Source organism: Eupeodes corollae, chromosome 1, assembly GCF_945859685.1.
Source record: "Eupeodes corollae chromosome 1, idEupCoro1.1, whole genome shotgun sequence".
In the NCBI taxonomy this organism is placed as follows: Eukaryota; Metazoa; Arthropoda; class Insecta; order Diptera; family Syrphidae; genus Eupeodes; species Eupeodes corollae.
In genome coordinates, this window is record NC_079147.1 from 287,697,661 (window position 1) to 287,722,501 (window position 24,841).

Below are 24,841 nucleotides of genomic sequence, written 5' to 3' on the forward strand. Positions count from 1 at the left end.
AATCACCGTCGAAACGTTGGGAAAAATCAGATGAAAATTGTTTTCATTTAATCATCAAAAAGATCAACAAAACCGATGAGAATCACCACTTAATTGTTCTCAAATCAAACACTTCAGAATAATAGCCAATTTATTTGCCCAACTATGAATAAGAGTACAATCAATCTTAAGAACTGGGAAAGTCATGGCACTGTAAGGCAAGTGCTGCTTTCCGTTAATTAACATAAGGATTGCCATTGACAACAAGCGTACGGAACGTGAAAAAGGCAGAGTTCCCCATATTTTGTTTAAATGGCCAAAACTTCTTACTGGATTTGTTTGATACGAGAACCTAGAAAGTATGAAATTATGGGCAGATGTGGTCCGAAGCTAGATTTAGACTTTCAAAATCAATCTCAAGCATTAAAGCAGAACACAATTTCCAATAAAAGTCACAGTTTAAAACCACAAATGCATGCACAGATTATCCAAGCCTAAGAATTTTCAGAAAAACGAAAACAACTTAAATTTACATGTTTCAAAAAATCAATTTCTTCTTTCCCCAGTGGGTTCTGAAGTCTAACTGCAACAACTCCTTTCCATTTAGAGAGTTACATGAGTAACTTTTGATCCCTAATGGCATACAATTCAAATATACATAAGTATGCTTATGTAATACATATGCACTGATGCTACTGTGTGTCCCACTTGACAATATGGAAACTCTTCTTTTGCAGAGTCCTCCTCCTTCCTTCTTCCATTCCAGTAAATTTTCATGAAATGCCGAAGAAGCTTATAAAATTCCAGGAGTAGAAAAAACTAGAAAACTTAAACCCAACTGAAGAAGATTAGGTAATGTTTGTAATTTGGCAAAAGTTGTTTTTCGTTTGTTCAAAAAAAATGTTCCACATACGCCCGAGTGACCTTTTGATTAAGCTCACAATGGGAAATCATTTCTTCCAAAGTAGTTTCTTCTTCGTTTTCTTATACGAACATTTTTATTCCCTTGTGCATTCATTAAGGGTATTTTCTTCCTTGAAAGAGTTTTATTTTTTTCCTTGGCAGAAGTGGGAGGGGTTGATGAAGTTTTATAGAAAATAGATGAAAAAGTTAAAAGCTTCCAATGAAAGTGATAGAAACAAAAAAGATAAAAAACTTTTCCATTTTCCATAAATTATGAGTTTATGATCGTCTTAGGTTTTCCTTACATAACTTAAATACATAATTTGTAAGAAAATAAAAGAGGAAAGAAAAGAAATTGAGTCCATTGCTTTAATTTAATAAAAGCTGCATCGAATACATTTTTAGGTACACAAACAATGGATGAAAGCCTGAGTCATCCTCATCAGGATAGTTGAGTTGTTGGGGTGTTGTTGTTTTGTGTCCTTTAGTGCAGGATGATGAAGTTCTCGCATACCTTCTCAAAATAAGTGTTCAGGGATAGAAATAAAATAATGAGACTTTTAGCCGATGAAAAGGATGAACATTTTTCTCCATGACAATGCACCTGAAAGAATGGCTGCGGCAGAAGGAAATGTAGGAGTAGCGATGCAATGAGGGCGGTGGTGGCGTCATAAGCAATTCCAATATTCAGGACATATTTTCTGGCTCCAGATAGTCAGCAAGAGAAGCAGTAGGGCCGGCACCAGTAGGAGACGACAATGACACAAGTCGATGTTCAAGTGCAAGGACATTGTATATGGTCTTGTTTTTGTCTATAGTCTATAAGCTCTACCTGCTGCAGTTATTTTTTTATCCTTTCTATCTTTTGTTTGTGTGGGTTGAATTGAGTTTTTTTTCGAATTTATTGTCATTTTTCATCTTCATTTACCTGTGAGAAGTTTTTCATTTTTATTTTTTTCTTGAAAACTATTTTTCTCTATTGAACCAGAAGAACCATAGACGTGTAGACGTGATGATGATGTTGATGAAAATAGAAAGAGAAGACGCGTAGTGTTTTACAAATTGAGGGAGTTTTGAGATACATTCAACTTGTTTTGTAGGTGTATGACTTGACTATACACATTATATTGAGAGTTGAAAAGTTTTCACTTCAACTTACAAATTAAATTAAAGACTTCTAAGGAGTTTTCTAGAAGTCTCTCATATAAACACACATTTTAAGGTTTCAAGGAAGACAATATAAAGTTTCTATTTGTACCTACAAAGTTGACTACGATGACGACGAAGAACGTAGAGAAGTCAAAATAAAAATTGAAAAGACAATGTTAAGAATACAGTGTTTTTAAAAGGTGATATTAAGTTCATAAGTAATTATTTTGTTATGGTTGCATTTCTAAATGTAAATGAAAATTTCTGGAGGTTTTTCTTGGACGAAATAGGGTTTCTATTTAAGTGATGTAAAATTTAAATTTGTCTTTGAAAAAGAAAAATAGAAACATAAGAAAATTTCCTTGTATTGTTTTTAAGGAGTTTCTAACTATTAGTTAAAATGTCTAATAAGTGTTAAAATAGAAAAACAAAATGTGCTTATCGATTGAGATAAAGCATAAGGATTATTAAATTGATGAAACGGGACCAGTTAAATTGTTTTTAATTCTTCCTTTGCAATTATTTTGAATTATTAAAGAATGTTATGAAAAGTGCTCTCCCAAATTTTCCTTTTGAATTTGACATAAGAACTGTAGGAGAATGGTTGAAGGTTTAATTCATTGGGAACTGGTTCTTTAAGAGCTGTTGTGTCTTGTAATTTTCAAGAGTAGCATAAAAAGCTAGAAGTATTCAAAAAACCAAAGAAAAAACGAGCCTTGGACCTCTATAACTAAAGAACAAATTGAAATACGACATCGTTGATTATTCATAACTTTCATAAGTTGTAATGTCTATAACTGCGAACTCTTATAAAACTTGAAATTTTCGTGTAACTTTGATAAAACTGGAACTATAATTGTTCTTTAAAAGAAATAAATAGAATAATTAATCAAGAACTCCATCGAAGTTACCTTTTGACTTATTTAATCTTGAGAAAATAATTCAACACAAATCTTTCTTATTTTTTCAACGACTATCCTTACTCACTTACTTAAGGTGGTACTACAGTCGGGGGCGGACCTGAGCCTCAACCAACAATCGTCTCTAGCCAGCTCGGTCCCTAGCTAGCTGTCTCCTGTTTCGCACGCCAAGTTGGTTGAGGTCATCATACATTTGCGTGCGCCACAGGTGAAAATCACCCAAAGAATTTTTATCTCGAAGCATCCTAAGACGCTCTCATCTTTATTGAACAGGGTCCAAGCATAAGAGGCATAATTGAGAACCGGGATGATGAGTGTCCTACAGATGATTTTAGATGCTCGAAAGAGGACTTTACTACTCAATTGGCAAAGTCCAAAGAAGCAGCGATTTGCAAGATTTATTTTTCGTTTGATTTCAGCGCTGGTGTCGTAGTCTGCGTTTACAGCGGAGCCTAGGTAGACGAAGTCCTTGACTACCTCAAAGTTACGTCTGTCGATGGTGATGTTTTGAACAAGATGTCGGTATTGTAGGTCCTTTCTTGACGACAGGATGTACTTTGTTTTGCCCTCATTACCCGTTAAAACCATTTTTGCCGCCTCTGCCTCAATACTCACATAAGCCCTGCTGGTAATTGGACAGACTTTGAAAAGATAGTGCCTCTAGCTTTGACGTGTGAGCTCTGCACTATTCTTTCAAGTACGATGTTAAAAAAATTGCATGACAGTGCATTACCTTGTCTAAAACCTTTTTTGACATCGAAAGTTACTGTTAAGTTGTTTCCAACTTTTATGTAGAAGCGCGAATTCTCAATGGTCATCCTGCACAAAGGGATTTGTTAAGCAGGGATGCCAAAATAAGACATAGCTCCATACAGCTCCTTCCTGTAGATGCTGTCATATGCGGCCTTGAAATCGATGGAAAGATGGTTGGTGTCGATTTGGTGTTCTTGGGTTTCTTCCAGGATCTGCCGTAATGTGAATATTTCATGGACTGTAGACTTTCCTGGTCTAAAACCTTACTGATAAGGACCTATCAGGTTGTTGACGAGGGGCTTGAAGCGTTCACATATTACGACAGATGATATTTTATAGGCGATGTTAAGTATACTGATGCATATTTAGTTGGGGCAGTTTAGAGGGTCTCCTTTGTCTTAGACAACAATACGGAGGCTCTATTTATCGGGTATTATTTCTTCCGACCATATATTACAGATAAGTTGCTGAATGTTCCTAACCAAAACATCTCAAACTACTTTTAAAAGCTCAACATTCAAACCATCTCCTGCATCGCGCTGCTTTGTTTGACTTCAGATTTGATATAGAAATCTTTCCTTCGTCTAAGTCGGGAGGACGGGATTGTTGGCTTTCGTCGTCTATTGTGAATGGATCATCCTGCCTGACAGCGAAGTTAAGTTCGTCATTGCCGTTATACAGTCTGCAGAAGTGGTCCTTCCATATCCTCAGCATTGACTGCAGTTCCACTATGATGTTTCCTTCTTTGTCTTTGCAGCCTTCGGTTCGAGGTTGTGGATTTCGTTTCACTTTTTCATAAAACTTTCGAACTTCAATCCTGCTTTTGAGCCTCTCAACATTTTCGACCGCACGCTTCTCATGCTCTCTCTTTTACCTTCTCAGAAGTCGCCTCTTCTCCTCATAGAGCTCAGGAGCAGCTCTCGTCTTTCTATGCATCACCGCTTTGCGCGTATGTTGTTTGGTGGCATTTGCCAACCGACATTTCTCATCAAACCAGTGGTTCCTTGTTGGTGGCTGTTTAAAACCCAGCACGTCGATGAACCTGAATCCGTTGTTGGAAATGATGTAGTGCAGGCTGTTTTTCCCGATTATTCCACAAAGGTTGTCTTCTATTCCTAGCTTGGAATTTGTCCAATACAATTTGAATATGGTAGCTAGGGACCTAACATTCCACGTGCATATCTGAAGTTCGCTGTCCTTAATTCGTTTGCGTGGGTTATCAGCAGTAAATCTATCGGTATTCGATGATTGGTGGTGCTTCTCAACTAGTTTTTCTTTACGTGGTCAGGAAGTCAACCTAATGCACGACCTTCAACCTGAAGGACAGGTCTTTGATTTAACTTAAAGGGCAAGAGCCGGCATAAACACTCCTTACAGGCCTGAGCTCCGAATGTGTTGAAGTAGGTCTATAATGTGTTCACTAAGTAATTCAACCTAACTGGAACTGTAGACTCCACCTTTGATTCCATCTTGGGAATTCCTCCATTACCGTCTCAATGATGAAAGAAGAGACGCGTCAGTGTAAAAATCTCTCCCATATCTATTTTGATACACCTAACAACTTTCCATTGAGGTTGGAACCCGATTTCCAATCGAGGTAATAGGCATCCGATGTTTACCGCGGGGAGCTGAGAGTAGGAGGAATACATGGAGGTGAGTTATGAGAAAAACCTGTGAACGTTTGTGTTCTCGTGAATGCACATGTCTCCCATTTGATCATGAACATTTATGATGTATGAAGTTCAAAAAGAAACTGAAAACCACTAAGACTTTTTTAATATTTTTATAACTAGATAACAAATACCTTAGAAGTACCCTAACATTTTCAAATTACTTAACCAATTAATTAAATACTCAATTTAAATACATAATATTTTTTATCATGTATAATTAATTTTTTAGCACTTAAGCTGAACTAATTAATTATTCAATTTCTAAAAAGAAAAGCTCTTATTGATTCCATAATTTTGTTGTGGTCTTTGAAAAATAACTTAAATTTAGATAAAATTATTTTTAAATTAAATAATACGTGTTTCACTTCAAAGTCATCAATCAATAAAAATGCTTCATGTGTATAAAAAAGTATCCAGCAGATATACATATATAATTTGTTCATAAAAGTTAAGTTCTTTGTTACATATCGAGTTCAATTTCCGTTTCAATTTGAAATTAAATTGATTTTTCATTTAATAAACCATAAACCTACCTATGTAAGTACACTCCAGACACACTGACCAAACAAATAATGAATAAATTTCCTCTCATATTCATTTAAATATATATATTTTTTTATTTACAAAAAACTAACCACAATTATTCATCCAGAGTCCTTATGACGATTAAATAAACCGCAAGTCTATCAATTTATTTGTTTTTCAAAAACGAACGCACGCGAAAAACCACGAACAGAAAAGCTGAACAAAAACAAAAAATCAATCAACCCTTTTCCTGTGAACTGAACAATTTTGAAATCAATTTTTCAAATGAAAAATTGAAAATCGTATAAATAAAATATTCAAAAGGAAGAAATGATGGAGCGAGTGAATATCCCACGCAAATTGATTAGTTTTTATACGAATCCTTTTAAATCAAATATTTATATTTGACAACCAACTAAAAAACTATATCTCTGTCCGGAACTTTTTGAGAATACCACCATATCGCGACCACAGTGAAGAGATTGCTGTTGAGGTTCGTGATGATGATGATGATGACGAATTTATGTACAATATAAATATCAAGAATCTATCATCCTTGCTTCCGTCCAGAAGAAGCATAGTTCATTTGTGGTTTAAATTATTACCAAACCCATGTCCTTCTTTCATCCATTGTTAAAATATTGGAACAAGAAGGAAATTTCATTACTTTTCACATTAAGCCCATAAAATATAATCGACCACGTTGCTATGTGAAACCATTATTTGTACAGATTTTTTTTCCTTATTTCTGAGGAAACGGAAATGAAAGTAGGGACACGCACACACACAAAATCAGTCTAAGGAAACAACAGACAATAAACAGCATCCCGCTGGTATTTTCTATTCATCAACACACCGCAGGACCCCAATTTTCAGCCCCACTCTCTTTTGAGTTCTTTTAATTTCATTATTTCATTTGGAAATACCAAATGAGGATGTTCCAAAAGCTCCCTTAACCGCCGCCGCCAAGCCGCCTTCTTCGCCACCACAGCATCTATTTATGTCCTTTATTGTTGTTGTTGTTTTGTTTAGCTTGTCTTAAATGAATGACGAAAACGCAACAAACCAAAAAACAGCGTATCTTCTATATGTATTTATGTTGAATTTGAATGGCGCTGGCTGGGTGCTGGGTGTCGGTGCTGGAGGATGTTCTGGAAGAATCCTTACAAAAAATACTTTATCTCATTGGGAAGGTTGTTTTTTGATGTTCGAGTTACTGTATACATAAACTTTGCTTGTAAATAGAAGACAAACAAATAAAAGTAAAAAAACATAGAAAATTTTATTCAAAAAAGCAAAGAAGAACTAATTGACGAAGCCGAGGAGGAGGGATGAGAAATCGAGATGAAATGAATTCTTTCAAAATATAATTTCAAATGAAGTGGCAACGAGGATTCTGTACATAGCCACAACTTTATGGATATTGCCTCACAGCACAGTTTGCTTTATATACATTTTCTCTTATATTTCCTTAACCAAAACCGCATAAAATATTTGAAACTTTCTAAATGGCCAACAGCAGCAGCAGCGGCAACAGCAAAAGTCATCCACTGGAAAATCACTATTGAAACTTAAAATTCACATAACTCACACTCACTTAATAGAAAAGGACATAAAATAAACTCGAAAAGAAACGTGAATGAGATAGAAAGCCAACATTTTGTCAGTTGGAAGGATATTGCATTTCATAGGAGACATACTCGTTCGCCAAAAGAAAGTCCCTTTTCGTATGGTATAGGACCTAGGATCTCCCTAACCTACCTTTTCTATGTACAGCTTTGGCCAAAATGTTAAAGACATAACTTTAATTTCCGGATATTATGTCCTTAAAATGGGACTTTGATAATGTTGTGATAATTTCTGATTTTGGTTATCAAGATTTTGGAGTCTATTTGACCTCCTAAACGGCTCGACAAAACCATAGCAACATTAAAGTTTAATGTAATTAAACTTAATAAAACAATAAAATTAATCTTAATTGTTGGTCAATTGCACTATTCACGAAGGTTTAGGTTTTGATGGCATTAATTCAAATTCAACTTCAAAATTACTCTATCCCGTCAAGTTTTTGAGGTATTACTTTTTTTAAAATAGAAAAAGACACTTATGAGCTCAAAAATCAATTATTCTTATTTTAAAAATTCAGTTTAAAAATGTATAGTAGCTTATGAAATTTTCGAAAAATGTTCAGTGCACCAGAAAATGTGCAAAATAATTTGAAAGTAATATTTGTTTTTATAGCAATTCTGTGGACTCTAAAGTAGGCTACAACATACAATTTTTAAAATATGTTCCAAAAACATGAAAATAATGTTGAAAACGAGTATTTTAAAATCTAAGCAGATTCGAAATCATTATGCTTTAACTTAACTCCAAAACCATAGAAGCTTATAGTTCCAAGTTTCATAAAATTTTATATAGAGCTAAATCAAGACACACAACTATACCTCAGCTTTAAAAAGCCTATTTTATGATTTTTTTAAAACATTTTTGGAGAGGTACATTTCAAAATCCTCGCATGATGAAAAAAATTTAAAGTCAAATTCCATTTCAGGAAAACAAATCCTTCGAAAAAGTAGAATATTGTTTCTGCATTAGAAGAATAGTTTAATTTTGTTGAATAACTTTATATTAAGTTGAGTGAATCACAAAATAAATTCGTGTGCCTTAGGGCTCTGACCTGTCTCCGGTACTCTTTCTCATTTTTGTAAATGACCTTCTATTATCTGTAACTTTAAATCTATTTGCCTGCTTTACATACTTACTTACTTACTTAAGGTGGCGCTACAAACCAGGGCTGACCTGGGCCTCAACCAACATGCGTCTCCAGCCAGTTCGGTCCCTAGCTAGCCGTCTCCAGTTTCGCACTCCAAGTTGGTTGAGGTCTTCACCCACCTGAGTGACGGTCTTCTTTTACTGCGCCGTACCTCGGGGTTGGATTCGAAGACCTTCCGGGCTGGAGCGTTGATGTCCATTCGCTTTACATGACCCAGCTATCTAAGCCGTTGGACTTTAATCCTGCTAACAAGGTCAGTGTCGCTGTACAGGCCGTACAGTTCGTCGTTATATCTTCTCCTCCATTCTCCATCTATGCATACGAGACCAAAAATCACCTCAAGAATTTTTCTCTTGAAGCATCCTAAGACGCTATCATCTTTCTTTTGACAGGGTCCAGGCCTCAGCGCCATAAATTAAAACCGGTATGATGAATGTCTTATAGATGGTGATTTGAGATGCTCGAGAGAGGACTATACTTCTCAATTGCTTTCTAAGTCCAAAGAAGCGTCGATTTGCAAGCGTTATTTTTCGCTTAATTTTAGCACTGGTGTCGTTGTCTGTGTTAATAGCGGTGCCTAGGTCGACAAAGTTCTTAACTACCTCAAAGTTATAGAAGTCCTTTTTGTTGACAGCATATACTTGGTCTTGCCCTCATTGACCACTAAATCCATCTTCTTCGCTTCCTTCACAATGCTTAAAATGCTCACGCTTTAATCTTCCAATTATGTCAATATCTTCTGGGTATCCGAGTAGTTGGATGGACCTTTGGAAGATTGTGCCTCTAGTGTTGACGGTTGAGTTTTGCACAATTATTTTCAGAACGATATTGAAGAAGTCGCATCGCAATGCATCGCCTTGTCTAAAACCCTTTTTGACATCAAATGCATCGGTGAGATCTTTTCCGACCTTGATAGAGCAGCGTGCATTCTCTATCGTCATTCTGCACAAACGGATAGGTTTGACAGGGACGCCAAAACTAGACATTGCTCTGTAGAGCTCTTCCCTATGGATGCTGTCATACGCAGCTTTAAAATTGATAAAAATATGGTGGGTATCGATTTGAAGTTCCTGGGTTTTTCCAAGATCTGGTCGATAGTGGACTTTCCTGGTCTGAAACCACACTGATAAGGACCTATCAGGTTGTTAACGAACGGTTTCAGACGTTCACATAGTACGGCAGAGAGGATCTTGTATGCATTGTTAAGGAGACTGATACCTCTGCAGTTTGCGCAATTTATCGAGTCTCCTTGAGTTGGTGCATGCTCCCTACCAAGTCATCGCCTGCTACTTTGAGTAGTTTGGCAGCGATGCCGTCAGATGCAGCAGCTTTGTTTGATTTATGTTTATATATAGGTATCTTCACTTCGTCGAGGTCGGGTAAGTGGAATTGTTGATTGTTGGTTGAGTGGTTCTATCAGCGGAATTCAGTTCGTCTTCGGAGGTGCCAAAAAAGCTAAAATGATTATTTAATATCAGTAAGATTATTAAAGTACAAATATTTTCTGACCTACACTTTTTTTTAATATCAAAATATAACAGAACGTCATTGTTCTAAATAATAAGTGGTAGGTTTTGTTGCGATTTTAAAGTTGTCGTTTTTAATGCCAAATTGACAGTTTTCAATAAATCAAAAATATTAAAAGTCAGTGTATAGTAAATATCCTCAAGAATTCTAAGTTGCAATCTTAAGACGATTGGTCAATTTCTCGTTCAATGAAGATTTCAGCAAGTTTTAAAAAGTGTCGTGTCGAAAATTGCTAAATTCTATACTGCGAAACCTAGCCCATATGTTACCTCCCTATATGTCTGCTTAAAGGTCACTGCTTGTCTTCGGGATGAGCGTCCCTCCGTCTGACGTATCTCCGCCCGCTTGATTCAGCTGCCATTTCTTTGAAGTGTATATTGTTTCGCAATAGGGCCAACAACCACGCCCACATTTATCAAATTTTTTAAACATTTTCAGCTACCCACGGTTTAATAGTTAGTCCGTTGGATGTGCATGCCAAATGTCTTGGGTTCAAACCCTGCCTGTGTCATTTAAAGTTTTTTTTTCACGGGTACTGCTTCTTGCGAGGAACTGACAAATCTTCCAAAAGTGATTCTTGTCATTAAAAGTGTTTTCTCAAATTAACCTTTGAGATACTGCTTAAAACTGTAGATCCCCTTCATCTCTGAATAGGTGAGGCTAGGCTTTAGTTCTCAACGGAATATTTAGCCACCTTATGTATTTATTTATTTATTTTTAAACACGTTCATTAAATATTGATAGTATTATTATTTTAGAGACGATCTTGCTGCTTTTACAAGACATTTTTGATAGTATAAAACCTTTTTTTACTAGAAGGAACCTTTTATTTCACTTGTAGAAAGACTACATATGCGATATTGCCAACAATATTGTATGTTTGGGTTTTTTTTGGGGCGATTCATGAAGTTTTGTTGCCCAATTGTTTATCTCGGGACTGGGGTTCCTAAAATTTACTTAAGTCTTTTGGAAAATATTGAATCAGGGGCACTCTAATTGATTATTCATTATATAACCGTTTAATGATTTAGTTGTAGCTTGAAAACTTTCGTAAAGTTTCTTTTCTCGCTCTTTTTAATTTTTTAAACGAATTGTGTTTCATAAAAAAAAGAGATTCCTCACTTTAAATAATTTACAAGTAGGTAATAATTCTTTTCAGGAATTCTTATCATTATGTTTTGGTCGTAATATCAAGAGATTAGTTCCTTAGCCGTACTACGTGAATGTGGAATGATTTACTCTGTCTATCCCAGTTATTCGAATGTTCAGGAATTTAAAACCACCTTCATTCCCTTTCCTAATTCTTCCACAGTATTTGTCATAATAACGGTGAACAAAAATTGTTAATCTCAAAATTAAAATATGTTCCTGTTATTTTGCCCATAAGTGTATTTTTGTTGAAAAGTTTGAATATGCTGCTCCGAAATGGCCACAAAGGAATGCCACAAAAATATCTTTAAATTCCCAACACACACACTCAGCCACATTCGTATACAAATTATAAATACACACAAGCATATGCGATTAGCAGCTTGTTCTTCGTTCCCCTGATGCAGGATAAAGCTACAATGTTGCCTTGAATGAAACAAAAAAGGTCCTTAATGCACTTCCGTCTCTTGGTTTTTCATTAAAAACAGTTCCTAAAAATAGTAAAATAGAAGAAGTACGGAGGTTTATTTTTCCGTTCTCGACCGACAGAAGAAATAAAAGTCGAATTTGTGGCAAAACTTTGTACTGATTCTTTTTTTTCTGCTTAACTTAAGTTTTTCTTTTTTGATTTAGAATTTTCAGAAGCCACGTAAACGTATCCTTCCTTTTTCAGTTCATGTTCATAAAACATACGTGCAGTATATTTTGACTGAGTGTACGAATCCTAATCGATGACTACTACCAAACCAAGTCGATGTCCAGTTAACGAGCATCCATATGTGACATTTTTCAAAAAAAAAAAGTCGAACATGAATGATTTATCATGTTTGTTTGGATTGAAATTCAATTCAAGTACCGTTATACACAGTTGGGGTAGCTTGTTTAGTTTTAGAACGAAAAATAAAATGGCCATTGACTTTGTTAGCTAAAGTTTTTTTTTCTGGATGGAAATAGAAAAAGGATTAAAAAATACAGATGAATGGTTCTGTAATTATTGATGTATGAACAGTTTTGAAAAAAATATCTGTTTTGAGGGACATTTTAAACCAATTTTACGCTACTAACTTTATCATATTTTTGCAATAATACCATGGATGAAAGCGAAGTATGTTTTTTACGCATTGTTGCCTCTAATTCTCAATTTAGTTTTGACCTTTTTTTATGTAAAAATATGTTTGTTGGTCCGTTTTTGAATTCGTGAATGAATCCATAATTCCTATTTCCAAAAAGCATATGAAATATGCCAGTTTTATTTCTCTGGTACATATGTGTATGAATGTATATTACCAATATTAACACTGCCAACCACTAAAATGAGGTCAAAAGTTTTGGAAACGATTTTAGTTTTGTACCGCCGGTGGAAATTTTGTACCCGGAAACGATTACCATCTATGAATAGGTACGTCTTTCACCATTGAAAATTCTTAAGTTAGAAAGCAAATTAGATACGAATTTTTTTTTTATTCCCAGCGATAAAAAAAAGTGGATGAAGCCAAATGCAAAATTTCAAGAAAAAAAATTAATGAAATATTTACATTTTATGGTTCAACAACAATTTTTTGTAACGTTTTTTTACATTAGTAATGAATTTGACCGACATTTTCCCATTTAACTTCGCTAAACGGGTTGGAATAGAAACATACATTTTTAACTTCCCAAAAAAAGTTTCAAGGTTTCTAGAGTCGAAATAAAAGATTTGTCTGTAATAAAAGAATAACGTTTTTAACATCTGGTAAAATTTTAACAAAAATTGAATGACAGTTGTTTTTTTTATAAAAAAATAAAAGCAAAAAAGAAACATTGCTCAAAGTTAATAAAAATTGATTTTCGACTCAGATATCTTTTCAAACATTTTAAATTCTGGCTTCCAAATAATTTTATCTTATCAAAAATATTGTTTCAACATTCGGAAAAAAATTAAGCAAAATCGAATGGACAGTTTTCTTACAAAAAATAAAAACCTTAAAAAGTCATTACTAAAAGTTCGTAAAAATTGATTTTCGATTAAAATATCGGCTTCAAACTTATTTCATTTCGCAGAAAATATATTTTTCCACATTCAGTAATTTTTGTATAAGAATCAAACAGTCATTTTTTTAATACAAAATTAAAATCTACTAAAAATTGGTTAATGACTAAAATCTCTTTAGCAAAAATAGATTTTGAAATATTTGTTGGTTATTTTTAATTTTTTTAAGAATAATCAAACGGAAAACTCTTTTTTCGTATCAAAGCCTTTTTGTTTTTTAAATAATCAGAAGAAATTTAGACCCACAAATCACGAAAATCTTCGATTTGTCTTCAATAGTCTGCCAACTTCAAAAACTTTAGTAAAAAGCCACGACCAAACGTTTTAAACTATGTTAAAATTCGGTGAATATATTGGGAATGATAAAAGTTCCATGGCTTCTGATTGAATTCAATTTCTAACAATCCTCGAAGTGTTAATGAAAGCATTTTTAAAATCCAAGGCAGAGGAAAAAAAATGCTTTTCATTTTTCATAATTACCGTTCCAGGAACATTTTTAGTTGTTTGCGTTCATTTTCTTCATCTAAGTGTTAAAATGGTTAAAATTGTTTTGGCTACAGGTTGATCTCAAATTATTTCGCACAAAAAGGAAGTTCTTATAAAGTTATTAAACAAATGGTGTTTTAATGTTAAAAGAAAAATCACTCTGCAAATTTATGGAAACTTATAAGAAATAAATAATTTCCAGACATAACTCAACAAAAACATATCACCCATTCAAAAATGTAATTATAAGTTTTTTGACTAAATGCAATACATCCCCAATATTTGCAAACTGTTTGTCTTCATTCTGCAAACGTACAAGGGATTATCTTTTTTACAATACCCGTGTTTTGTTGGAAAATCTATCAATAGTATTGTAGAATTTTACTCGAATAACAAAAACAATATCCGTAGTATAAATACCACCGATAAAAGTTAAAGTAGAATCTTACTACGGATGGGTTTTTGGCTTTTATACGAGTCTCGAGTGGATGTTATGTGATTTCGTTCTTTAATGTTGGTACGATTGATATTGCATTTGTATCTCGTTGGCTGTGTTCGTTGAGTAGTTGTGCATATGGAATCAAATGTTTTCCATTAGGGAAAAAAATCAATCTATTACAGTTGATGTTATTTAGTTTAGTCAGTAAAAATGGACTAACTAGGCTTATTTTGTAAGAGAAAACAATAGAAAGAATAATAAGGTTTTGCTATGTTTCCACCAAAGGCTTATCTCAGTTTAGTATATATAAAACTTAACTCGATTAAGGTATATAAAGAATTGAGGCGTGCTTCAAGCTCGCTTCAACACCACGCGTTAATGTATTCGTCTACAAACAATCCCTCTTCTTGAGATTCAATTAGTCATTAAGAAGAGTCAAAAAACATTCCTTAGATGAACTCATTCCCGCTTGCACTGGACTCGATGAATTCACTCAAAAGCGTGAAATGAACTTTTTTATTATTATTCTGACAGATCTGCTTTCAGTTGTACCAATTTTTAAATACAAAAATGTGGCAACTGCCGATGCGTTTTCTTGGGAATTTTCTACTATACTATTTATAGAATGCCGAAAAACCACGGGTTATAACATTAAAAAAGGCTATAATTTTCAATTTTTACCTTTCACCCATTGAAAAATGTTTTGTTCGGTTTATAATACGAGGAGTTTTAAATGAGTTTAAAAGAGGTATTTAAACAAAACGCTCTACAATCATTCAACGTTTTTAGAATTGTTTGTATTTTATTGTCCTGAACAGTTTTTCGTTGTTGTTTTGAAAAAACATCTTAAACAATAGTAAATTAAAATCATATAATTAAAAATACAATTCGAGCGGGTCTATTTCTGTTTCATTGTATTTTTTTTTACGGTACGTTAATTGCTTAATTGATTTTTGAGAACTCCTTTTTTTAACTTCCCAAAGGGAGTTATTGTAATTGGTCTGTTGTCTGTTTGTCGAATTGAAAATTTTGGCATTTCATGTCGTTTCAAGGATTCTAAAAACTGAACAAAAATAATTGTCACCTCGAATATTTTACAAACAAAAAACGATTTTATCTCCAAAATAATTGTATGCAACGAAGAAAAGCGTTTTTGACATCTTGTAAAATTTCACTAAATATTGACAGTTTTTTTACAACAAAATTTATAACCTAAAAAATCATTACTAAAAGTTGTTAAAAATTGATTTTCGCCCCAAGTGTCTTTTTAAAAATCAAAGATATTGGCTTCGGTAAAATTTTGGGAAAAACCATATTTGTTAGTATTTTTTTTACAAAAATTAAAAATTAAATTATTTTCGACTTAAATATCTTTTCAAAAATGTAATAGGTATACTGGCATGAACCTAATTTTAGCTTAAAGAAAATATTATGTTTGACATTCAGTAATTTTTTCATAGAAATCCGACAGGAAGTTTTTTAAATACAAATTAAGATTTACAAAAAATAGTACGCAAAATTATTAAAAATTGATGTTCAATATCTTGTGAACAAATTAATTTTAGACTTAAAATCTCGTTAACAGAAAAAGATTTTGATATCAAACTGTTTCATCATATGCAAACCATTGTTGGTAATTTTAAGTTCATTTCTTAAAAAAATCAACTGACAACTTTTTTAACAAAACAAGAACACCAACAAAAACGAAAAGAATTGACAAGAAATGGTTTTCGGCTCGAGTATAGGGCGGGTGGTTACGTCCTTATCAAACTCTCGCAACTCAGCGGCTATTTATAGTAGAGCGTTCGTTTATGGCTTGTTGGAAAGCTCGTTATCTAAGGTTTTCGTTATGACTAGTTCGGTGTCAACAATCCAATGCACAAAGCAAGAGCGCGCATTCGCCGTGGCGGTCTACTTTTCTTTTAACCTTTCGATCAAACATGGAAAGAGTAAGGGCGGCGATTTTGAAATCCCCTATTCGATCTGCACACAAACATTCGGCTGCTTTAGGGATTTCTAGTCGCACAGTGAGACGAATTCTTTATGAGAAACTTAATTTTCACCCATACAAATTGGCAGTGGTGCAACAACTTAATCCACGCGATTATGATGCGCGAAAAAATGCATGTGAAGCCTTCCTCGAAAACCTGCCCAGGACGCCCCTGTTTTCTTTAGTGACATGGCACATTTCCATAATTCAAGTTGTGTGAACAAACAAAACATGTGATATAGAAGCCCAACTTTTACTAACCCGAGAGAACTTCATGAGCAGCCTCTACATACAGAACGTGTGACTGCAATATCCAGAATCGGCATGATTGGCCCATGGTTCTTTGAAGAAAATGAAAAAGCAGTTGCGGTCAATTCTGAACGATATGTCAGCATAATTGTATATTTTTTTCTGTTCAAACTTGAAGAAATGACTGTAGGGGAAGAGTGGTTTCAACAGGATGCCGCAACAGCTCACACGGCAAGAAGGTCAATGAATATTTTGAGTGAACACTTCCCCAAACGGCTTATCTCTCTTAGAGGCGATCTTCAGTGGCCAGCACGATAGCTAGATTTAGCCCCATGTGATTTTTTCCTGTAGAGCTACCTTGAATCGCTGGTATACACTGACCGTCCAAAAACCCTTCGTTATTTTAAAAATAATATTCGGGTAGCTATCGCCGACATAAGCATATGCTGGAAAAGCGGAAAACAATTTCAAATTCCGACTATCTTAGTACCCTGATGAGAACGGTGGACACCTTCTTTAAAATAAGGAAGCAACCACACCCCACCCTGCATTAAGAGAATGAACAAAGATATTGACTTCAAATTATTTATCTCACACAAAATAATCTGTTAAAGTTTTAAGAAGGATAAATAGACAGACGGGATGAGATACTTTGGATTTTATCCCAGCCTCCTTTTTATGCCTTGGTTTCACTCCACACATTTTTTGAAGAAATAGAATAATCTCAGTATATTTACTTTTGACCTGAATTTGACTGTTACTTTTTATTAAAAGCTGAGAAAACTCTTTTAAAAAATGTCTGCTGACATGAATTTCTTGTGTCAAGAAATAAGCAGTATAATCAAGGTATTAGGAAAGTTTATAATTATAATGTTTCAACACGAGTCGATACAGTAATGAAAACTATGAATTCCGGTCTGTTTTCTATCAGAATAATTTTTGAAATAGAATCACTATAGCATAAAGTTCCGAGTGGACTTAAATAGTAGATGCTTTCATTATAAACCATTAACTGTGTTGGGTGTTTAAACTCCCTCAAGTAACGATTTGACATTTGAATCAATAAAATATGATCGCAGCCTTAAGTTTGTTTTTGTTTTAAATTCAATAAATTCTATATTGTTTCTTTATTTTGTGTAGTAGAATTTGACAGCTGTCAAAATGAAAGAATTATTATAAAATGTTGTTGAATATGAGGTTTTGTTTTGAATAGCCCTGTATTTGACAGTTGTCATTTTTGAAGCTAATAAGACCATTACAATCCGTCAAGAAAAGTTTCCTCTTTTTCAAAGAGGTAATAACATTTGACCACCAAGATCTATGTGATTAAACATCTTCAGACTTATTTTTTTTCAGCTATGTTTTACATAAAACCTTTCCAATGCTTCAGAATCCATTCAAGGCATTTAAAGTGGAATTTGTGAAGTCTTCAAAGACAAAAAGCAGCGAATTGGTTATAAAAATTCTTATTAAAACATTATGGTTCTTCAACCGTAGCTGTTGAAGCCATTTTATGGTATCGTTTTTTAATTGTTAATGGCATACCTTCCTTATTTAAATGAAATAAACATCAATTGTATTCTTTTAACAAATACTCCTTTTTTTCAAACAATAAAATAAAACCTCATTTAATTTACGGGAGACTTAAATTGAATTTGAATTGTTTTGTTTGTCCTTAAAACCTTTCGCAGTCAAAGACGTATTAAAACGGAGTTATAATAAATTCAGCTTTTAATTTATTTTCAGGTAGCTAAACCGTTAAGCAAAAATGTATAGAATGCTATCAACGCCAATCTCGTTTTATTTTCTTTCGTAAAACCTTAACTCTAATAAAATGTTACCTTCAATTTTTTTTCCTACAAAAAAAATCTTCTTCAAACCTTTCTTCTCTAAATTGTTGTCCCCTTAGGAATGTCTTTAAATTTAATTGAATATCTCAATCGATATTATCGTCACGACAATGTAACCTTAACCAACAATGACAAATATTTGCACTCCATTAACTTTGTATGCATATACAATTTAAATATCTTCCACTACATTTCATCAAAATGTATATAGATTCAAAATTATTATTATTACATTGTAGTGAAGTGTGAGAGCGTAAAGGAGCTTAATTCCCAACTTCAAACAAAATTATTTTCTATACCTAACCTAAACCTACCTATCGAAAGCCTTCTTGATGAATATTCTGATAAATTCCTTTCCTTTCCTATACCAAACCAAAACCAAGACCAACTACCAACCTGCTCTAATCTCCCACAGATGATGATATTTTCATAAACTCCATGCCTCCAACCACTTCAAATTCAACACACAATGGAATTACACAAAATTACTATAAAACCTCAAGAATTCCAGAATATCTATATCTCTATGAGTTGTCTATGTATGTATATATCACTCAAGGATTCAATTAATTGACAGAAAATTAAAGAAACGAAAAAAAAAAGAATTGAAATGAAACGAAATGCATTTGAATCTATGCGCGCATAAAAAATTCAATCTCTCTCTCCCTCTTCAAGTTCCATTTGTAGATTTAATTTTACTCCTAACTGACACATTGAATCCATTTGGCCAGGACAACGACAACGAGAACAAGAACGACATCACGGAAAGAAACTCCATCGCACTTCGAAATTGGTTGAGTCAGCATCAGCCGTTTCGCTAACCAACAGAATCAAGTATAATCCATTTGGAATAACAGTTGAAGTACCTTCCCTTGAAAAAAAAAGAAAACTACGCTTAGGTTATATCAAAAGGATAACAGGAGGCGTTGAAATGAACGAACTATATATCTAGATCGAAATCATTCAGACGCAAGTCTTCGTTCTCATCTTCGTCCCCAACGTCGACGTCAGTTCCCTAGTCCATCGTCGTCATCATCGTCTCCCTATGCAGTCTTTCTTCCATAACTGTAGATTATAGAGATGTAAAGGCATTGAAATGGAAACGAAGCAAACACAATTAATTGCACACGGTAATTGAATCCTGGCAAACTCCATAGAGAGATGGAGCTACGGGATTAGTTGCTGCATACAAAAAAGATTGTTATTACTTTTCTCATTGATTCCCTAATTAAAATTGTTTACATCGAACAAAGACAACAATATACGCGTGTGGGAGGTCCTGAAGGTCCTTAAAACAGTATTCCTTTTTGCGTTAGATCATCATCTCTTGTTTCTAAATGAGATTACAGATACTTATTAATTGAGTCTTGAACCTAACCCACTACTTTCTCTATCGATCATCCAACCATCTCTAATTTTACCAAATCCTAATCAATTGTCTTCTCCTTTCCTTTTCAGCCAATTTGATTGGAATCGATACAATCCACCACCAGACACTATCTGGACAAGAAATGGATCAACTGAACGACCATCAACTGGACAAAGTTGCTAATAACGTCAGTGTTTTCTACAGAGTAACCCCAAGACACAAACTCTCCATAGTCAAATCCCTACAAAGAACTGGCAACATCGTCGGAATGACTGGAGATGGTGTAAATGATGGAGTGGCTCTGAAAAAAGCTGATATCGGCATAGCCATGGGCAAGAATGGCACAGATGTGTGCAAGGAGGCGGCTGATATGATCCTTGTCAATGACGATTTCCATACAATCATGTGAGTTTATCATAAAATAGATTTCGTTGAACTTGTCTAAAATGTCCTTTTTATTTTCCAGAGCTGCAATTGAAGAAGGCAAAGCGATCTTCTATAACATTCGCAATTTTGTGCGATTCCAATTGAGCACATCCATCGCAGCCCTCTCCCTGATTGCCCTAGCTACCCTAATGGGCATAGCCAATCCCCTGAACGCCATGCAGATCCTCTGGATCAACATCATCATGGATGGACCACCAGCTCAATCGCTCGGCGTCGAACCGGTCGATCATGATGTCCTCAAGCAGAAGCCTCGCAATGTCAAACAGCCAATGCTCACCAAGTCGGTTATCGTTAATGTTCTTCTCAGTGCCAGTATCATTATCCTAGGCACACTCTGGGTATTCCAACGAGAAATGGCCGACGGGACACTTGGCAAGACAAAACGTGACACCACCATGACCTTTACCTGTTTTGTATTCTTCGATATGTTCAATGCGCTCAGTTGCCGTTCGCAAACCAAAAGCGTCTTTAAGATCGGTCTAACCTCCAATCGAATGTTCCTCCTTGCCGTGGGATTCTCAATTATCGGACAAATGCTTGTGATCTATTTCCCTCCCCTTCAAATGGTCTTTCAAACTGAAGCCCTCTCAGCCTATGACATACTCTTTTTATTGAGTCTCACATCATCGGTGCTGATTGTGGCCGAAATTAAGAAATGGTTCGAACGAACCATGGAACGAAAGATCTACAAGACCAGAACTGATTTGGATTTCGTATGACAAAACGCAAGCGCTGGAAGATTGTTAAAAAATGATTAAACTTTATATCTAATGAATAAAAGTAAATAAAATAAAACTAAATAAACCATAGATATATAGGTAGAGAGAGAGGGGGGAGAGTGAGAAGAAAAAGAGAGAGGAAAGAGAAAAAGAGCGAGAGACAGTATGAAATATTGAATGGAACATTTTGCGTTTCATAAATAAAATCAGAGATATTTAGTTTTTTTTTAATATTTTATATAATTTTTGTTTAAAGTTTTGTTTTTTATTTCTTTAAATAAATAAACGAAAGTATAAATAACCAAGAGAGCAGATTAATATAGTTTTAAATTTTATTTTAAATTTGTTTTATAATTTATCATAATTAGTGTAAAATTTTATTTTTAACATCCGGCCGAGTTAATATTGAGAATCGAATCTTTGCAAAATTTTAGTTTATTTTTGTTTCTATTTTGATTTTGTATTTAATAAATTTAAACAAAAATGCAGAACTACCAAAATTAAGATTTTATATCAGTTATAAAACAAACTCCAAAGATTATAATTGCCTCCCAAGGGGAGAAAAAGATCTCCTGGATTTTAAGATGATGGAGGCAACTATGAGGATGACAATAGATCAATTTTTATTAATAATTTTAAATACGTATAAACTAAAAAAAAGAACATAATGAAAATGAAGAGAGAACAATTTCTTTTTGTGATATAATTTTAAGCAATCATGTTCTTTATGTTTTTCTTTAAAATTTAATTTTATGTTAAAATTCATTTATTATTATTTTTAATATTTTTGTTTTTTAATTTGTTCTTTTTAAATGAATGTGTATTTTGATGAGGATAAATGAATATACTTATTTTTAAGATTTAATTTTGATATTATAATATTAATTTGTAAATTGGTTCTACATACAAAAATAATATGATTTAATAAAATTTAAGTTAAAATACATTTTTAAGTTTATTTTTTTGTTTCAAATATAATTTTGACACAGAATTCAAAACAAAAGGAGACTTGAAGAATCGATTTTTGTCCTGAAAACATTTAAAAGTCATGTTTAAGGATGTTTTGTAGCTAAGTTGACTTTTTTTAACGAAAGGATTAATATCTTCATGGAATATGATTTAAGAAGCTCAAAACGAGACGATCCTTAATCATTCACCTTTAAACAATTTAAATTAAATTTTCAATACAGAATTTTTGTAAGTCTTATAAGATTCTTTAAAATCGGCCAGAAATCATAAAATCATTGTTAAGTATGAATTTTGTTTTTATTTTATTTTTATTTTCCTCGCTTTTTTCCTTGTTTTTTTTATTTTATTTATTTTTAGCTGGTGACAGTGAGACAAGAGTAAATTAAAAAACAAAACAACCCTAATTAAAGATAATACCTAAAGCAACAACAACAGCTAATAAAATATATTTAAACAACAACAACAAAAAGTGAAAATCATTTGAACAACATTAAATTTCTGAACATCTAAGGAATTTGGAACAAGAAACAAATCTTCTAGCGCGTTACGTTATGTTAACGTTATTAAAAAAAAAATAAAAGAAAAACAAAATAAATTTGAAAAAAATTGGACTTAAATAAACAAAAAAAAATTGGATAAGAAATTAAGTAAAACTAATTTAAAAAATATTTGTTGTTTTACTTCCTTAATTTTAAAATTGAAATTTAATATTATATGAATTTATTAACGCACAACTTTTTTCCCTTTTAATTTGTTTGCAAAAAATTGTAAGAAAAACAAAATTACATATAAAATAGATACAACATATGTTTTTGTAGCGCACGAGGATTTATTTAAAACAACACATGAAATAAAAAGAAATCTGAATTAAAAGAGATAAAAATAACACCTTTATAAAAAGAAAGAGTGATACAAAACCTACCATCAAAATAAGTAAAGTTTGGAAAAACAAAAAAAAAACTTTTAAAAAATAAAAACAATAACTTGAAACACCAAACCTAACAACTTAAAAATTTAACATCAAGAGCAAGCAATAAAACCGGTTTTCAAACATGTTTAATAATAATAATTATTAAAGAAACAAAAAAAAAAGAAATATTTTAATAGAAATTGTAATTTAAATATTTTATTATTCCTAAAACATGTACTCAAACAAAAATAATATAAATAAAACCTTCTCAATGTGTTTATATCCAACTACGGAATTTATATAAATTTATAACGTAGCAAAAGAAAAAAAATAATAAAATATATAAATAAGAAAAGAAAATTATAATAAAACTTATAAACAAAAAATCCCATCATCAAATGAAATCGTTCACCTTAATTGTCATTCCCATCATATCCACAACAATACAAAATAAAGAACAAATTTAAACAAAAAATAATATACATAGAATAGTTCAAAATAAAAAGAAAAGAAATAGTTGATATAGAAAATAGAAAAACATAATTTAAGGATAATAATTTTCCTCCTGTCATCGTCGTCGTCGTAGTCGTCTGCCTACAGATCCTGAAAGTAGTAAAATAAGAATATGGCTTGCCCATTAGCTTTTCAAAAAAAAAAACAAAGAATTCTATTTAGAGTGATAATGTATAATCTTATTAAAACCTATTAGAAAATATTTTGAAAAACAACATTTAAAAAAAAAACATTTTTACTACTTTCAATAGAACAATACATAAATGAGTTATGTATTTATATGAATGAATTAATAATAATATGTCAATGTCAAACATCAAATCAAATGCATGTATTATTAGTTAAAGGAATTGTTTCCTAGTAGACATTTTCAAAATCATCACACATATCACCTTTAGAACTTAAAAAGAAAAAGAATATAATGAAATAGATCATTAAAAAAAAAGAAACATACAAAATAGAAAAGAAAGTCATCATCAAAGTCATGCTCATAAAACACTCTTTTATAAGATAAAAAGAAGAAAAAAAAACAACAAAAAATCTTTCAGATTCATTCACTTAAAAAGAAAATCTAAAATAAAAAACACTTATAACACCTTTTGATCATTATCATAAGAAATCACGGCTAAAGAAGCTTCTTTTAAATTTATATTTAAGCTTTATGTATATAAATATTTATATTAATTAAGTTTTAATATTTAGTTTCAAAGTTGGCTATTCGAGGGTCTAAGAGGCGTATGAGTGATTTTTTTTTTTCATTTAATTTCAATGAGAAAAGAAATCCTCAAGTTGGCATAATTCTAAAAGCTTTTAGGAAATAAATAAACTAATTATTCTGAATATGTTTGTATGAAATATAATTACCAAAGAATGAGACCGTCGTTAATTACAAAGAGTAAGAATATTTTTGATGGTAATATTAATGATTTTTATTTAATTAGAGATGGGAACCCCAGAATTGTGTTACATTTGTCTGATATTAATTCAATTAAATGAAATACATTGCCCTTAAAAGGATGTGTAGAGCAACATTTTAGTTGTTTTTGTCCTTGTCACATAAATTCCGATGACATTTGTCAAGAGTCATTTAAGTTTCAATTTTTGAAAGAGGAAAGTTCACATTGAAAAGTTCATAAGTGTTATCCTTTCATCAAATTGAAATAAACTTTTGTAGGTCCATAACTTAAAATAAAGGGTCATACATTTTCACTTGAAAGAAAACTTAAACAAACGCATCGACATGCAATTTTTTTGAAGTAATTTTAAAGCACTTTTTCGCACATGAAAATTTCGTTCAAGTCTTGCAACATCAATGTATTGGACCAAGAGTTAATTACGATGCTCCACATGCCTTACTATATCAGTAACGCTCCAATTTTCTTCACAATTTTATCGATTGTTTGCAAAGTCTGTCTAATACAACCCTTTGGAAATGAAAGAAAAATAGCAACATTTCAATTTTCATGTTTGTAGTATGTTAACTTACTTTCTTACTTAAGGTGGCGCTACAGTCCGGG

General features: G+C 32.7%; 1 protein-coding gene across 4 annotated transcripts in view; it reads left to right on the plus strand.

Moving 5' to 3' along the window:
* LOC129939151 (calcium-transporting ATPase type 2C member 1) overlaps positions 1-23,005 on the plus strand; it is a 220,157-nt gene extending 197,152 nt beyond the window's left edge. For all 4 annotated transcript variants that reach the window (XM_056047036.1, XM_056047037.1, XM_056047038.1 and 1 more), the window contains exons 4-5: positions 19,856-20,171; positions 20,233-23,005. In XM_056047036.1, the coding sequence (XP_055903011.1) occupies positions 19,856-20,171; positions 20,233-20,932 (1,016 nt within the window). In that variant the 3' untranslated portion in view covers positions 20,933-23,005. The remainder of the gene's footprint in view (positions 1-19,855; positions 20,172-20,232) is intronic.
* Positions 23,006-24,841: the final 1,836 nt, after the last annotated feature.